This window comes from Ornithodoros turicata, chromosome 2 (assembly GCF_037126465.1).
Source record: "Ornithodoros turicata isolate Travis chromosome 2, ASM3712646v1, whole genome shotgun sequence".
NCBI classification, from domain to species: Eukaryota; Metazoa; Arthropoda; class Arachnida; order Ixodida; family Argasidae; genus Ornithodoros; species Ornithodoros turicata.
Genome location: NC_088202.1, coordinates 31,664,852 through 31,682,651, shown reverse-complemented (window position 1 = coordinate 31,682,651; position 17,800 = coordinate 31,664,852). Strand labels below are relative to the sequence as shown.

Sequence of the window (17,800 nt, the reverse complement as noted above, 5' to 3'; positions counted from 1 at the left end):
AGGTTTTTTGTGTTACGAGAGATTTCGTTTATTATATGCGCAAGCATCGGAGAAATCATACGAAACGACTGGTGACTAACCCTTCGCCCGACAACAACACAGCACGGAACAGCAACAGATCGACGAAGAAGTTCAGGAGACAGCTGGCCATCTGTGCGCATTCAAAAGCCGCGCCACTAATTGTTCCGTCTGGCTGAGCACGATATGCGTGTTTACAGTATTGTATTGGACTTGGCATGGGTGAGCACGAGCGGTCATATGATTGCACAAGATTTCGCTTGACCCGTCGCGCGCCAAGAGAAAACAAAAATACACAAAAAGAAGACGTTATATCAGCGGTACTGCATTTCCAAGCAAGCGCCAAAATGTTGTGAAGCGGTGACTGCGCGAACCATTTTGCTCGCTGCGCCATCCCTCGACTGTAGACGACGAAGTGCCAGCTATGATGCGCCGCCTTAATGAGCCTTCATCTGGGTAAGTAAGCGCACCACGAACTCTGTCTGTCATCTGCACTTTGCGTTGAGCCTTTCGTGCACGAACAACTTTCTATGACTTATAGGGGCTTTCAAGAAACGCTGCGTTGGACTGCAGGTATGGGGGGTGTGGAAACGTCCGGCTGTACGCGAACCTTCCACGTCACGTATTTCGTCCGCTCATTTATTTAAACCAACGTTTTCCCTCGTACCGCATTGATTATTGAGGCCCACTGCCTTGCGGCCAAAGTCGCACCCGAAGGCTAGACCACCCAACGGGGTCTAAGGCTCTGTTAGTATGACTAGTACTTCCAACCCTTTCCAGTCAAACCCAAATTGGCAAGCTATGGCAGAACGATCGTAGTGTATACATTCTTGGAAGAACAACTTAATTGGACCTGAGATGAGAACCTCGAGTCAAATCCATCCACCCAAGGAAGCTGTAGGATGTAAACGTGTTTGCACGAAGAGCGTATCAATTGGATGATTTGGACTTCGTCCAAGTCGCCCACAGTTACTCGATACGGTTGAGGTTCACTTGCATTCTCAATCGACGAGTGGCTACCAGAGGACCCTAGCACTCGTGATGGAGAAAATATTTACACAGATTATTGAAATGGACAGCTCGAAGCACAGTTAACTTGAAAGGGCCTCCGATCTGCGGAGCAGGAAGAGAGCCACCCTAGCGGCACTTAGGCGAAATAAAGGGAAAGTGTGTTGCGACTGTCCCACTTGTGCCGCGGGGACGTCCGCCTTGGTATGAAGTGTTGACTCGGCATTGCATTACCCTCAGCTGTTGTTTTGATCGACTCGTTTGTTTGGGTTTGTGGCGATTATGTAGTGGTGTATGCTGGGCGATATCGCGAGGATGCGATGCTGTTATCTCTGATATTCTATGATGCCCGGCAGATCGAGTTGTCTAGCACTGATTGCAATTTATTACAGGTCAACTCAGTGCTTTCCTAATTCATTGTGAATCCAAAAATTTGCCAATTAGAGTCCCTGCGTCCTCATTTGTTTTATCACAATGCGGAAAATGCCCCACTCAGCGAACACGGCCACCTTCGCGTGTATCAATGAGATAACGGGACCGCATCCTTACGATACCGGCCAGCATACACCTCTACCTAATCGCCGCAAAATCAAACAAACGTCACGATGATAGCAACAGCTGACGGGACTGCGATGCCAAGTCAAGAGCTCATGGCAACGCGGACACCGCCGCAGCGCAACTGGGACAGTCGAAACGCTCTTTCCCTTTATTTCTCGTAAGAGCCGCTAGGGTGGCTCTCTTCCCGCTCCGCAGGTTGGAGGCGCGTTCAAGTTAACTCTGCTTCGAGCTGTACGTGCAAATGATATAAAGAGAAGAGATGCAAGAGGTAGTCTTATAACGACAGACCCCTCCAGAACAGCTGGGCCATTCCAGTCGAAACCAGCTAGAGGTGGCTCAAACAAGAAAAAGTGTTGTCCTTCTGACACATACAGACGGCTTTTCTGGTGGGGATTGTTTTTCAGTCACGTGACGGAGGCCGCTGACGTATACGCTGGGTAACGCTCCAACAGATCGGTTAAGGTTTCCAGGTGTGGATTGTATATGCCAGGACTCTACAAACATTAGAGTCCTGGCATATACAATCCACACCTGGAAACCTTAACCGATCTGTTGGAGCGTTACCCAGCGTATACGTCAGCGGCCTCCGTCACGTGACTGGAAAACAATCCGGCGAATCACGAAATTCGAACCACGGCAAGAACGCTGCTGCCAACGGCCACTACAGTCACCCCTGAGGAAGGAGCCGAACTGGCTCCGAAACGTCGGGTATCCCCGTCCTGTAACTTGGTTGGAGATTTTCGTTACTATCATATCCATAGTTTGTTTCAAAACAATCGATAGTGTTCAAAAACTATCGACAGTTTTACGATAATCTATTTTTACTATCGGTACCTAGATTTTCTTCTATCAATGCTTTTGTTTCAGTCTGCTTTTTCGGACAGGCACAATTTCCTGTATCGCCAGCATAATATGACATATTAGCTTAGAGCACACGTTTTTCCGATTACAACGCTCAGTAGCACTGCTGACACTGTCACGTGAGGTAGGAAGAACATGTTTCTCGAGTGGAAGCTCATTTCCGCATCGTAGCAAATTTAAGCTACCGCTTAAACCGTTTCCGGCTTTCCTGGCTTCTTTGGCCTTACTGACAGGCAATAATTTTTGGGGTGTCTTAGGGGGTACGGGGGTGCTTGGAAAATCCTTGAACACAAGGACCGGGCGCGCCATGTGTCAGCCATCATCGCTAAAACACTAAAGCTCGTGCCAAAGGAGTCCTTCCGTTTCACACATTTGGGTACGCCATTGCTGCCACTAGCGTTCTCTGCCAGACGTAGAAGCCTTGCAGCGCCCTTGCAGTAGTGATACAAAACTATCTATACAATGGCTATCGATACTATCGATAGTTTGTTTCAAAACAATCGATAGTGTTCAAAAACTATCGACAGTTTTACGATAATCGATTTTTACTATCGGTACCTAGATTTTCTTCTATCAATGCTTTCGTTTCAGTCTGCTTTTTCGGACAGGCACAATGACAACGAACACAGAATCACGTGCAACGCAAATTCTTTACGTTTAGCTGTAATGTATGAATGATGCACTGCAAGTAGCGAAAGATGCTCATCATAATCATCGCCCTCATGACACTGCAATGCTGCAGTCCAATTCAGAGAGAATAACGTGACCTTGGGTTGAGCCTGAGCGGCAATAGAAGCTCAAGGTCTGCGTCGGAGGGAAAGCTGCTCTGAGTTGTATTGTAAAACTTGTAGGAGTGAGGCACTTTCTTTTTCTATTTGTATCTGCAAACTATCGATAGCCCCGCGGGGGGCACCTGCTTCGGCTGGTGTTTGGTGAGTGGCGCCACCACGGACCTCAGCCCCCAGTCCCAAGGTGTTATCCGTACCGTGCCGAGGGGATGTAAGGCGAAGGGTAGAAACCTTGAACGGTGGCGGTCGGGGCATTGGTCGAGCTCCGGCCGATGGGTTGTCAAAACTCCGGGACCTTCCCGTATGTATGAGTATGAAGTACGGGCGAATCTTTGAAATACTCGTTTCAACAAACCTCTATGGGTAAATTTTCTTCCTCTCTTGAGATCGTGGCCGCGAAGCGACCACGGACCGAAGTTTTACAAAGTGCATCTAAACAGTTCATTTCCAAGTACATAGCACTGTCTAGTGCAGGCTCCGAAAAAGAGAAAAATGTACCACTGGGAAAGATGTCACCATTTCTTATTGAAAAAGCGGTGGCATCCCTGTCTAAAAATATCACGGAAATGAAACGTATCAGATCTGGGGACTTGCTCATAAAATGCACGAATGAGAAAGACTGCAACCGTATATTGAATGCTCATGAAATGATGGGAGTAAAGATTGCAGCTTCGATGCATAAAACACTAAACACTTGCAGGGGTGTAATCTCAGTTTTTGAGTTGGTTGACGTGCCACTTGAAGAAATCTTGATGGAGATCAGGGACCAGGACGTCATTGATGTACGCAAAATCAAAATCCGTAAAAATGGGGAATACATCACCACACGAAATATAGTACTGCTTTTGACAGGCCCACACTTCCAACAAAACTAAAAGTAGGCTACCTGTCAGCAGATGTCCGACCTTATATACCGAACCCGTTGCGCTGTTTTCGGTGCAACAGGTTTGGACATGCTGCAGACGGGTGCCGTGGCTCTGCCTGTTGTGCACGATGTGGAAAGTCTGACCATGAGACTAAAGAATGCAAAGGGCCAGACTGCTGTGCCATCTGTTCTTCCAACCACCCATCCTACTCGAGGTCCTGTACAAAGTGGAAATATGAAAAAGAAGTCCTGCACGTTAAGGTTACACAGAATATCAGTTACAGAGAAGCAAGAAAAAAAGTAGCTCCCATCTTTTTCGAAAAATCTTTTGCCACGGCCGTAAAACAGAAAGTGAAACTAACAGAGTACACACAGACCGAGCAATCACTACTGACAGAGACAACCACAAATGAAGTTCAACGAGGTGCACATCCACCTCCAGTCCCCGAAACTCCAGTGGCGTCACTAACACCGACGCCACTTCTGTCCTCACAGTCCACGGAGGTGACATCCATGGATTGCGAGGACGAGACGAGCTCTGAGCGCTCTTTTGCGAGCACGAGCTCCCAAGCCCCCCAAAAGAACAGATCTAGTCTGTCGGGGAGTGGGTCACTCTCTGACATATCTCACAAGGAGCTTGCAGCTGCGCGGAAAAATCCCACAAGGCCGCGAGTTACACCCCCAACAAAAAATAGATAATGGAAGCCCTTCCTAGGCGGCCAAAGTTCCTGACGCACGTTTTTCTTCTTACTGCAATCGTTATGCAGCACACGATGCTCCAATGGCTCCATTGCCGTGGCTTACTCTCAAATTTAGATGATGTCAACGATCTTTCCGAAAAGTATAACAGATCATGCTTTTGCCTTAAAGAAACATATCTGAACACACAAACACAGAACCCACTGCGTAGACACAATATTTTTAGAAGAGATCGAACTGACGCCACTCGAGCATCTGGTGATGTTGCGATCGTCACGCGAGGATCTCTCCCAACGAAAGCGGTACATCTAGTTACAGATTTGGAAGCTGTAGCTGTGCAGATGTGTCTAGACAGGATACTCACCATTTGCTCAGTCTATTTGCCACCATCCGGCACAATTACACAAAAAGAATTACAAAACTTGTGCAGCCAACTTCCTAGTCCTTTTATACTTCTAGGTGACTTTAATGCTCACAATCCACTTTGGGGCAGTACAAGAACTGACACTCGAGGGAAAATGTTAGAGACATTTTTATTATCATCGTCCATCTGTCTTTTGAACACAGGGGCACCTACATACATACATTCTTCAAGTCAGTCTCTCTCAGCCTTAGACTTGTCCTTTTGCAGTCCATCCTTGTTTCAAGAGATAGAATGGACTGTAGAAGAAAACCCCCATGGGAGTGACCACTTGCCAGTGGTGTTAAAATATCTTACGCCAGTGAACCGTCTGACAACACGTCCTCCTAGATGGAAACTCCATCTAGCAGACTGGAAGCAGTTTTCAGAAAGGAGTGACATGTCTTCCTATGCAATTCCTATTGATAGCGTAACGATAGAAGAAGCTAGTTGTCTTATCAGCAACATCATACTTGATGCAGCAACAGAATCCATTCCCCAGACTTTTGGTCGCCTCCCAAAGCGACCTAAACCCTGGTGGAATAATGAATGCGAGGAAACTCGCAAACTTCAAAATCGTGCATGGGGTACATTTCGAAGATACCCCACCTCAGAAAATATTTTACTTTTCAAAAAGTCAATAGCAAAGGCCAGATGGACACGGAAACAGGCTAAACGATCCTCTTGGCGAACCTTTGCATCTTCTCTATCCTGTAATACCCCGTCTAAAATCGTATGGGACAGACTTCGTAAAATCAGAGGAGAGCATATCAGTCATTCAGTCCCTCTTTTAGAAGTTAACGGTCGTGTATGCGAACGCCCAGAAGAACAGGCTAACGCACTCGGGGAACACTTCCAAAGCATTTCAAGTTCTGTCCATTATATCAGTGAATCCCTTAAAATTAAACAAAGAGCTGAAAAACAAAAGATTCCAGTAAATGGTTGAGACGGTTTTGGATATAACCAGCCCTTCATCATGGTAGAATTGTCACGCTCCTTGTTGTCAGCAAAAGCGACTGCTCCAGGCCCAGACCGTATTCCATATTCAATGCTTGAAAACTTGTCTGACATATAAAAAAAAATGTTTACTTCAGTTCTTCAACCATGTTTAGATACAGGGGATACTACCTTCTGCGTGGAAAATTGCCACCATAATCCCCCTCCTGAAACCAGGGAAGGAAGCCTCTTGTCCTGCCAGTTATCGTCCCATCGCTCTCACAAGCTGCATAGGCAAAACTTTTGAGCGAGTGGTGAATAACCGATTGGTTCATTTTCTTGAAATGAATAAGTGTCTATCAGAATTTCAGTGTGGTTTTCGAACGGGGTGCTCCACAATAAATCACCTCGTTCGTCTAGAAACAATCATTCGTGAAGCTTTTGTCATAAGGCAACACTGCTTGTCAGTTTTCTTCGACTTGGAAAAAGCATATGACACTGCGTGGCGATACGGTATCCTACAGGATCTCTATTCGTTCGGTATACGGGCTCGTCTTTTGAAGTGTATTGCTGACTTCCTTAAACACAGAACATTTAGAGTTCAGCTGGGAACAACCTTATCACATTTGTTTGAGCAGGAGAATGGTGTCCCGCAGGGATCTGTTCTCAGCGTCACGTTATTCCTTATCAAAATCAACTCTATAGCCAGTGTCATCCCACCCTCTATATCATTTTCTTTGTATGTCAATGACATCCAGATATCTTGTTGTTCTGCGAACTTACCCAGATGTGAACGACAGATGCAACTCTGTCTAAATAAAATGGCAAAATGGTCCTCACATAACGGGTTTAAATTCTCTACTGAAAAAACAATCTGTGTTCATTTCTCGAGAATCAGAGGAATGTTTCTGTCTCCTAAGCTGGAACTTAATAAACAAGATATCCTTGTAAAGTCCGAATGCAAGTTTCTTGGCATCACGTGCGATTCATAGCTTACTTTCAAGCCCCATATTCAAAACCTGAAGGCAAAATGTATTAAGTCATTGAATCTACTGAAAATCCTCTCTCACAGATCTTGGGGTGCAGACCAGGAGACACTTCACCGTGAATACACTGTCTGCATTCGTTCCAAGATAGATTATGGCTCTATCGTCTACGGCTCAGGCCGCAAATCCGTACTGAAGTTCCTGGACACTGTACATCACGAATGGCTCAGGCTTATCCTTGGTGCGTCCCGCATCTCTCCAGTTGAAAGTCTGTATGTAGAATCACATGAATATTCGTTGAATAGAAGACGATTTTATCTTGGGGTGCCATATGCACTAAGAATAAGGAGTTATCCACAACACCCTGCACTCACTTGTGTTAAAAGTACACGCTTCAAACAGCTGTTTATTAACAGACCTTCGGTAGTTCCCCCTCTTTCAATGAGAATTGAACGAGATATTGAGGATCACAATTTTTCTTCCTATGATTGCCAGGTTGTAGAATATGGTAAAATAGTCCCACCTTGGCAACCACCGCCAAGGTATGATGCTACATTGACTAAGTACAGCAAACACAACACCTCTACACAAGTACTACAGCAAGAATTTGAACATGTGAGGGAAAGTTTTGGGACTCACACAGAAATTTACACGGACGGATCAAAGTCTAGCGCAGGAGTGACCTGTGCCATGACTTGTGGCACATGCGTGAGGTCACATCGTCTAAACAGTATAGCATCTATCTTAACTGCAGAAATCTAGGCCATCATCCTTGCACTTAACCACATTCTTCAAGGTTGCATCCGGTCAGCAGCAATATATACCGATTCTTTAAGTTCTGTTAATGCTATTTGTAGCACACGCAAACTAAAGAATTTTTTGATACAGCGTGCACAGTCATTAATCAGTATGGCACAGAAGAGGGGATATTCAGTTATTTTATGCTGGGTGCCTAGCCACACAGGCATACAAGGAAATGAGTTTGTCGACCGGGCTGCTGCAGCTTCAAAAGACGTCAGTCTTTTCGAAATACCTATGCAAGATATTAGGTCAGCACTTAGGAAATCACTGTACACAAAATGGCAGAGCTTCTGGAACACAAAACAAGGTACACTTGATGAAACAACAAATCCAAAGTTATAGAGACTGCCAGGAAAATCGTGTCTCGTGTGTTCTGCGAACGAGGTTGCGGATAGGCCACACCTTCCTCACGCACAAATTTTTACTCTGTGGAGAAGAGCCACAGTGTGTGCACTGTGGCGAACTCCTCTCTGTCATGCACATTCTTATCACCTGCCCACACCACGAAACTCATCGTCAGTACCCATACATATTTTTGCCCCTTCACTCAGCGCTATTGCTCGGTGATGAGGCTATCATCCCTTTTAGTAGAGTTTTCCATTGTTTAAAGGACATTGGTATTGTAAACCTTTTGTAGTTCTAGGCTTGCTTTTTATCAGTTCTTTCTCTGCTTTTAAACGTCGCACCTATTTTTAACTGATCACATTTCAGTCACAGTGTTGGCGCACTATGACCTGTGTGTTCGATGCGCCATTAAAACACAAATCATCATCATCATCATCAAACTATCGATAGTATACTATTGACAGTCCACTATCGACAATTCGATTCTCATAAGACTATCCATAGTTTTGCATCACTACCTTGTAAGCCTACCAAAGCTCCCTGCTGTATTGTGCCTCAGACTAAGCCAGAATTCAGAACGGTGAACAGACTGTCACTTGATGTAGGTTTATTAACACTTCTAAATAAAAATGCTACCACCGTATCTTTAACCATTAGCGGTATTATGTGGGGGTCTAATCCTTCGCTTTCTCGCTGTGTGGCCCTTCATCGGGAAGCACCTTCAGCGACCTCTGCGGCGGCTCCACATGCGTCTCCGCCGACGCTTTACTGGAGACCTACTCAGTTTTCGGTTCAACATTCGTAACCTCGTCGTCAGACAGTTTTCTTGGCTGTGCCCCATATTTTCCCGGTGACACGGGTTTCGTGGGTGACTTCCCTGGCGTCCAAGAAGTCTTCGAACGTTGCAAGTTACCCGGAGTCGAGCGGCTGTATTCTCGAGGGCTTGTAGTCATGGACCTCTGGGGCGTAAGGGACACAGGAGGTGAGTCTGTCTCTATGAAAGGCGCTTCCGAAATGTCTGGGGCAGTTATAAGCATAGTCTGTTCTTCCTTTCTTCCCTGTGAACGTGGCGTAGATAGACCAGATGGTAATGAAGAACTCCTCTCATTGAAGAACTGTGGGGAACTGATACGGCGCCAAGGGCTCGTTGTGTTTGATTTTTCAAGCTTGCTTTCAGCGTTCTGGTTCTTCGCGCTACTGCTGGGCACTGTGTCATCAATCCCGCTACCTAGTGCGTACTCGACGTTCGGACTCCTCGGAGAAAGCGTCGTTCGTACCTCGTCTGGAATACCGGTGAGGTCGTCATCAACCACCTCAAGGACTTCGGGAGATGGCTCAAACGCTTGTGAATCCGCGGTTTCTTGTTCGAAAGGAACGGACGAGGAGAAAACTATATGTGTGGTTGCTTTTTTAACAGGTTTTGTCTTCACAAGTCTCTTCTGCCCTCTACGTTCCGACCCGGAAGACGGCGATGTAGACCCAGACAACGTTCCCGAATTCGGAATTTCCGCCTCGGCGACATCAGTGAAGTTACGAGACGACGCTCCGGACAGTTGAGTGATATTTTCGCTCGCTCTATCCAGAATTTCGTCTTCCCGTGTTGCGACCGCATACATATGATGTATTAGTTCGTTGAAACACTCAGTCACAGCTTCTTTTGAAACCACCCTCCCAGTAGTTTTCTTTGCAATATCCTGCCTAACCTTCAAGCCATTGTCATCGATAGGAGGTATAACATTTCCAGACAGCATCATTTGCCGCTCAGCATCGCGAAGCTCTTCCAAAAGGCTAACAGATTCGTCATCCGCTCTTCGCAGTTCGAAGTCTGCTGATGGTGTCGGCGACGGTAGCAGTGATTCCTGTTCATGTGGAATAAGACTTAAATCAAGCATTGCTGTATCAGAGAATTCAGACCGTGACATGTGCCTAATGGGAGACTGCAAGGATGTTCCATGTCGTGCAGTGACAGGAGCATCGGGATGAAGTCGTGCGCACTGGTCCAGTGATTGTGTGTCAGTAAGATCGTGTGCATCTTCTGGTGGTGCATCAGAATAACGTTTGAGCTCAGGTGTGAGATAAGCTTGTTGATTTTCTGCTTTTTCCTCGCCATCAATTGTATGCACTGCAGGAACTTCAGATGTTACTCTCGCCAGCGCGTCTTGTGCATTTCGAACGTTCGTTGTCGTTCTCATTACAGGCGCATATTCTATACTCTCGTAGGGGAAATACTCAATGGTAGGCCTCTCTTCAAACAAAATGTAATTTAAACCTCCTCCAGTTGCGTTTTCCATGGCACGTTCACTGCTGCTCGCCCTGCGTTCAATTGAAGTCCTGCGAAGTGGTGTCGGCCGTTCCTCCTTCTCAGGAATTTCTGCTTGGCCTATGTCAGTCCGCTGATCAGAAACGAAAAGTGGTTCCACCAGGGTCACCTGATGAACGTAACCCTCTTCAGATGGAATTGCTGCGCCCGATATCTTTCTCCTAACAGGGTGCAGACCTGGATCCGTTAACTCTGTATGATCCGACGTTGGAACGTTACTCTGCTTTCCTGCTGGCCGAACATCCTCTCCTGGGGATATTTCAGCGTCCAACGCAAGTGCCCTCCGCCTTACCCGCGGCTTCCCGGTGGTTTCATCAGATGGAGTCATAGTCGGAGGGAATTCCCTCAAGGAAAGCTCCCTGGTCGCATGCCCGCTCTCAAGTCGCGTAGACGGACCGCGTAATATTGACTCATGTCCTGTACTTGTACCTGGCGAAACAACAAACTTTGTTGTATCAGTACTTGCCAAGGGGATACTCTGGGTCGAACGTGGACGGAGAGATTCGTATTCGGTATCTCTTGAGTCTTTCCCGTTGTTCTTCACTTCGGGTATTGCTAAATTTGTGTCTGGGCTCGCTATGTCGAAATTTTTGCCGGAAAGAGCCAAGGGAGGCAATGAAGCGGGCGATCTCACTTCGGTTACGACGTGACGGTTGTAAACAGTTACACCGACGGGGCTGCAGGCGCGGACAAACGTCTCCCGAGATGCCAACGTGACGCAAGTGCTGTTAGCCTCAAAGCCATCTTGACCGTCGACCGTCTTCATCTGCTTGTAAGGAGGTTCGTCAGCCACAGGGGAGTCCACTGTTTCTCGCGAATATGTCTTGTTGACGACGGGCCCTTCGCCGTTGTAGCAGGGAAGACTTCGGTCTGCCGGAGGTTCGGGCTCAATGGTCGTCTGTGGCCTCCTAGCATCGCCTCGTAGAGTGATTGAGGTTGTTCTCTGCTTGGGACTTCCCCTAGCCTGGAAGAATTTTTTTATAAGTGTCCATAAACACTTATCACAAGACTGGAACACATTTACACAGATAGGTGACAAACGCTGTGTTGGGTTTCGCATCCGTCTCGCAACCAGCGTTACGCTGTAGTATAAGCAAATTCTGCTTCAAAAAAAAAGGGGCGGGTTTGTTTGGAAATCGGAGTTGCGTGTGCAAAAGGGGCAGTGAAATAATACTAGAGAGCAGGGCATGCAGTCGCCAGAAATAGCCATATCAAAAGTGACAATTCGTTAGCTCCACGCAGTCCACAAGTTATCTACTTTAAGCGCTTCAACAAACCGTGAAACAACCTGAGAGCTATGCAGAGATCCGTAAAGCAAGACCGGCCCGTCACCAGTTTTGCGACGGTGCTGAGAGTGCCGTACAGCGGCGACACCTCTTTGGCTTGTGGGGGTTTCACACTGCAGTTTCGCAGCGCTCGCCTGTCAACGCTCCCCTGGTGAGTATTCGACTATTCTTGGGTATATAGCTACCGCCAAGCTGATGTCGGTAACGAGAAAATTAGCCTCGATTGAAACACGTAGCGTAGGTCCCGCACATATTGTCGAACATCAATAGTAAACCGGGAAAAGGTACTACAACCAGAGTTCGAGGTAACTCGTTACTGTAACTAAGTTCCTTTTTTTTTTGGTAACTTGGAACTTACCTCGGTACCTTAGCGCCGTGATAACTTTCAGAGGAACTCGTTTCTTTTTAAGGTAACTTTGTCAAAGTAACTTAAGCTAGGTTCCAAGTCACGTCCACATATTTTCTTGCTTTCTCTCCGGTTCTTTCATGGCATTTTATGCCATAAAACGTGGCATTCAATTAATGACAGTATTCTATTCAGGAAGTAAGAACCGCTGCCATTGAAACGAAGCTGAACCATTGTGCGCCTACAGGGACTAAGATGCAAAGCGTTCGAATTGTTGGACATAAACGAAAACGATCTAAGCGTGTTGCACTCCTCCGCAGGCAACTCAAGGTCGAACTCAACTGCTCACGCGCGCTGCACCTTTGCACCTTTCACACGGTTAACTTAACTCGTACCGAGTTCTTTTTGCCGGGTAACTTCTCTCGATCTATGACTAACTCGAACGTAACTCGATCTATGACTACAACCCGTCTCTATAGCGTTCGCCCCAGTGGATGTAAGCGTGTTCCTAGGAAGCAGGTATGAGAAGCTTGAGGTTATGTTCTTATTATCGTGTATTTGAACGAGCCTTAAAATGTTGACGGCAACGTATCCAGCAAAGGGGCAAGGGGTAACAAAGTGATTTATTTAAACACCCCTACACCCCCAAAAGCTTTGACGACAACGGCGACAACCCCTCTCTTTCTTTCCAGTGCGCCCTTTGCCAGGAGACCTTTGTCATTTCAGCTTTGCCATTATAGGGCCCGGGAGCTAATGCACACCGCATATTTTTTGAATGGATTCTAATTGATATCCAACGTTTCCCCGCACATTACCAATCACGACGACACAATTCTACAATGTTTCGTGTATGGTATAATTGCATATTTCGGCATGTTTGTTCCCGATCGTCATATATGATACGACGGTTGCATATTATATCATATTTCGGACCCATTTAAAAAATTTTTCACTTTTGCCGTTCTCTTTCCACGTTCGAAAATTGAGGTCATCGGCGCAAAACCAGTGTTCCAGCTACACATCTAAGCTACTCTGCTGCGTTTAGGCTGCTTCGTGGTATGCAATAGTGGATTTGGCTAGTTGGCACTAGTACCCAAAACCAACTTCTGAAAACAGAACGCGCGACAAGTAATCAGCGAGTTCAAATTGTACTTTATAAAAATAAGAAAATTGCATTTCAACAAAGCATTGCAGTCTAGGGGCGGCGTTCTCGAGGGCAATGAACAGCACCACGAAGAGCTCAGCACATGCCGTTGATGAGCTAGGTTGCTACCTAATTCGTCAGAGTAACATCCATTGACATAGCACACATTTTCGCGACACATAGCATAACCGGAAGTTTTTAATCGCCCCTAAGTTTAAAACGAGTATGGCTACGGTGCACGCCATGCTGCAATGACCAACGAGCAATGCCCGCGCACGCAGTGTGCACGCGTCAACGTACGTTAAAACTGCCAATAAGGAATGTCTTTCTCATCCGCAGAAAGTTGTTTTATAGACAATTTGGGTATTTATACAGTTCCTAGGTTGCGCAAAAGCTTCTGGAGCAACATTCCCGGCATAATAATATTCGAACATTTCCGAAAATCATATTTCTGCATAATTTGTTCACATTTAGACGTTTCGTGAAGCGTATTTGCGTGCATATTTTGCCAGGTTTTTGTGCATAAAATCCCGGTCCCTATTTATCGATCATCGGCAATTATACATAAAAATGTTACAACGTAACTTTAATAATGAACTCCTCTCCGAAGATGTTACAACGTAACGTTAATAATGAACTCCTCTCCGATCTTTTTGCAACACCCCTCCGCGCTTGTAATTCTGTATTAACAACTGGTGTAACGGTAGAACCTCTGAACGGAAATAGTAGGCATGGGCATGGGCAAGGCCAACCTGCATGGAACGAATGTACAGCGAATTAGCTGCGAAATGCGCTCAGCGTCGGACGCCCTACGCGAGGCCTCAAAAATGTGAGCGTTCGCCGGCGATCTGCCCATGCCAGATACTTTCGCCAAGCGTCCGCGATTCCGGAAGCGTCAACTGCGGATGAACACGAGGCCGGCCAATCAAAGCGCTCTTCCGCTAGGAATCGGCGCCAGCTGCGCTGCCTTGTCTGCACGTGGTCGTCCGCTCACGCGAGTCGCCTTCGTCTTGCTATGAGGTGCTGTCGTCTGTTAGCCTACTGCACCGCTAGAACGCCTGACATTCTCTGCCAAGAAACCTGTTTTCCTTTCGCAGTATTGCATATTCCTTTCGGTACATTACTGCACACACTTTTTTCGACAGTTGTTGGATTTAACTGCAGAATTTGTGACATTAAGTGCATCTTTTTGGGCAACTGATTCCAGATTAAGATTTGATTACTGATTAAGATTTCACCTTGTACTCTAGCAACAGTGACTTAAGAGCATGACCTTCCGACGCCGTCTCTGGTTTTTCGTCCCATGGAGCTGGTGACGCGAACAACTGGCGGTGGAACGCGCGTTGCAATCTGCCGCGCGACCTTCGTTGCAAGAAATTCGTTCCATGGAGGTCGGCCTTAATATGCAACTAGGCGTTCCTCACCCTCCCGTATTTCGTTTGCCGCTGGTAATAATACGTTACCTCGAATTTGGTCGCAAAACGTGGGACATTACTGTGTTGCTGGTCTTGAGAGGGAATCCAATCGTGTCTCCAACGAGGCCTGTCCTGGAGGTGGACGTGTCTGTCGTTGGAAGCGTCGATGTACGTGAACGCCTGGTCAGGATTCTTTCCACCGGCCACAAGGTGGAGCCGCGTGTACTTGGGCTTGGAGTGGGGCAGTCGGGTAATCAACACGCACAACATGAGCAGCAGAAGGACAGCGATAATAATGCCGAGCACCAAAAGCCAATCGACAGGGGCTTTGCTCTGGAACGATTACAGTGGCCGTTACGTATAGGCTGCATAACTCTCACTGATTCCTACACTCTTGAAGCAGAACTTCACTACATAGCACGTATACACCTATGTTAATTCTCACAAAACTGCACACGCCCCCGCTTTCCACAAACCAGAATTATGGTATCGTTCTGGGCAATGGTTAACGTTATTTCGTGAAGTCAGCTGCTTTAAGAGGACAGCCAACCGTTCTGAATGATATCGTTCTCGTCCATGATTTGTTGAAAATGGCAGGCGTACGCCCATGTAGGCCACTCTTCATTTATGTTAATGTGACCGAAACGCGAACGCCCCCGCACTTTCCTCGAATCAGGAGTGCTAGCGGTCTGCTGTGGTTGGCATTGTCCCTGTGTTGTTGGGAAGCTCCTCTGCACAGCCGCAATAGAAAACTTCACCACATAAGAAGCTCCTAGCAAATCGCCATTCCGAATTGGGACTGTACTATATAGCAATCAAGCTTCTCCAGGGGGCGCTGAGGTGGCGCGGGAGGTCAGGTGAGTTTAGTTAGGCTAATCAAGGTTACCTACATGGGTAGAAAATCCAGCGAACCGGTAACGAAGTATGAATGGAAGTGCCTCAGGCGGAGAGCTACCGATATTTCGAATGGAGATTGTTCTTCTGGGTCCAGAAGAAGAACAGTCTCTGTTCTAAATATCGGTGTCTCTCGTCCTGAGACACTTCCATTCATTCCCAAGGTTATGTTCGCCTACACTCTCAAAACAGCTTCACCGCATAGCACGCTCCTAGCCAACCATTATCCCGAATGAGAACGTTCGCTCCCTTGATTTAATGAAAATCATGAAGAAATCAAATATAAACTGAAAACGCCACATAAATGGCGTATGCCGGCCCCTTGTCTTCAGCAAATCAGGGGAAACAACGATGACACTCGGGATGGTGGTTGGCTAGGAGCGTGCCATGTGGTGAAGTTGAAGTTGAAGTTTCTTGATGGGAGGGTCCGGGGAGATGGAGCATCCCCCCCCCCCCTTCGCGCACGCTGCAGCTCTACGCGGTGCCAGCATTAGACTATGCAGCCGCGTCGGGACCAAATCGCGTCTTTTTATCAGACTTGCTGGGTATGCTATTTTCATATATAACTTTTAAAAGATTATCTCACAAAATTGCTTGGCCCCTGGCCACATCCAGCCCACCAACGCTCTGACCTCAAAGCCCTCTTTACCTTACTGGATACCGCAGGACTTCGATCCTTATTGTGAAGGGGCTCATTATTTCATTCCCCGCGTCACCACCAGCAATGGGGTACACTCTTAAAAATGAACTTCACCGCATAGCACGCTGCTAGCCAACCATCATCTCGAATGATATCGTTATCTGCCCTGATTTGTTGAAAAAGAGAGGAGTACGCCTTTTTTGTGACAATTATGAACAGCATAAGTGTCACAAAAAGGAGTACGCCTCCCGTTTTCAACAAATCAGGTCACATAACGATATCATTAGAGATTATAGTTGGCTAGGAGCGTGCTATGCGGTGAAGTTCATTTTTAAGAGTGTAGAGTATCGCCCCTGGCGTTGAAACTCCCCATTCATCATTTCACACAAAAGTTCTTGGTGTTGTTAATCTTGCTCATAGCGGTAGTATTCACACACAAATATTTCAAGGATACTCATACAACTGCAGTTTCTTGACTTTAGGCTTTGTTACTTTTAAAAAACTCATGGGTGACGCGGCTGCTATAGGGATCGTGCAATAAAGCGCAGCCGAGAAAGGCGCTAAACAATCGTGCAGCTTCCGCAAACGAAAGTGCAGCGGCCGTGTTTTGCTCGCAAGAATCGTCACACAATTCGTTTGCTTCCCTTATCTGTTTTATTTTTATTTTATTTATTTATTTTTTTCTGAATGGCAGTGAAGTCGGTAGTGACCAAAAGGCGATTCAAGGAGCGACCCCTTTGGCGCTGTCGCCGCAGTGTTTGGCGCGACACCTGAAGAAGCGCATGTCCCCTATAGTATATCTTGAATTGTCCTTATATCATGCAAGCCAAGGTTCCCTGCTCTGGGGTTATTTTACCCAAATGGAAATAAAGAGGAGGATGAATTGATGTGATATCTAGTGGTCATACATCTATTCATATCATACCTGCTGCCCATCGACATGCTCGATGATCACCTCATCCTTGTCCTCAATCGTTCTCACTTCCCATGATGGCCTCCCGGTGGTGATATCGAATCCGGCAAACCCGTGGACGACCTCGGATACGCCGGTGACCAAGCAGAGGACGAGGAACCCAGCAATTCGCGCCCACTCCGCATTCCCCATCGTCACCGGGGACCTCCCGACCGAAGTCCTGATTTCGAAGGCGCAACGCGAAAGCTCGGTCATCAGAACGTGCCTCTGAAAAAGTCTAGCGCGAGACCAAGTGCGTTGAACGTTGTTTCCTTCTTCTCCGTCCTCTCAAAGGATGGCCTGCTTTTTTTCAGAGCCAGCATATGTAACGACGTGGGTACTTTATATGAATGACTATGATTCTAATTAAACCAATGTTTGTAAATTTGAAGGTAGAACTGAGTTCGGTCATTTTCTTCTCCTAGTTGTTTCAAACCCCCGGTGCACTTAGTAATAATACATAAATGAACTAAGAAGTGAATGCGCGTTTATTTTCGATAACAACTTCTATAGGGTTCCGTCTTTTCGTTTTTTTCCC

General features: G+C 46.6%; 1 protein-coding gene across 1 annotated transcript; it reads right to left on the bottom strand.

The window, feature by feature from the left end:
• Positions 1–8,855: 8,855 nt before the first annotated feature.
• Positions 8,856–17,539, bottom strand: LOC135383302 (uncharacterized). Its single transcript, XM_064612820.1, has 3 exons — positions 17,236–17,539; positions 14,825–15,109; positions 8,856–11,549 (listed from the first exon to the last, which is right to left on the bottom strand). The coding sequence occupies exons 1-3, from the start codon at positions 17,476–17,478 to the stop codon at positions 9,042–9,044; spliced, it is 3,036 nt and encodes a 1,011-aa protein (XP_064468890.1). The 5' UTR covers positions 17,479–17,539; the 3' UTR covers positions 8,856–9,041.
• Between the last annotated feature and the right edge of the window lie 261 nt (positions 17,540–17,800).

Coding starts and splice junctions, on each gene's coding strand:
- LOC135383302 (XM_064612820.1), bottom strand. CDS start 17,478: ATGACCGAGCTTTCGCGTTGCGCCTTCGAAATCAGGACTTCGGTCGGG. Junction 15,110..17,235: donor AGCATGTCGATGGGCAGCAG/GTATGATATGAA, acceptor TAATCGTTCCAG/AGCAAAGCCCCTGTCGATTG. Junction 11,550..14,824: donor GTTTTGCGACCAAATTCGAG/GTAACGTATTAT, acceptor AAATTCTTCCAG/GCTAGGGGAAGTCCCAAGCA.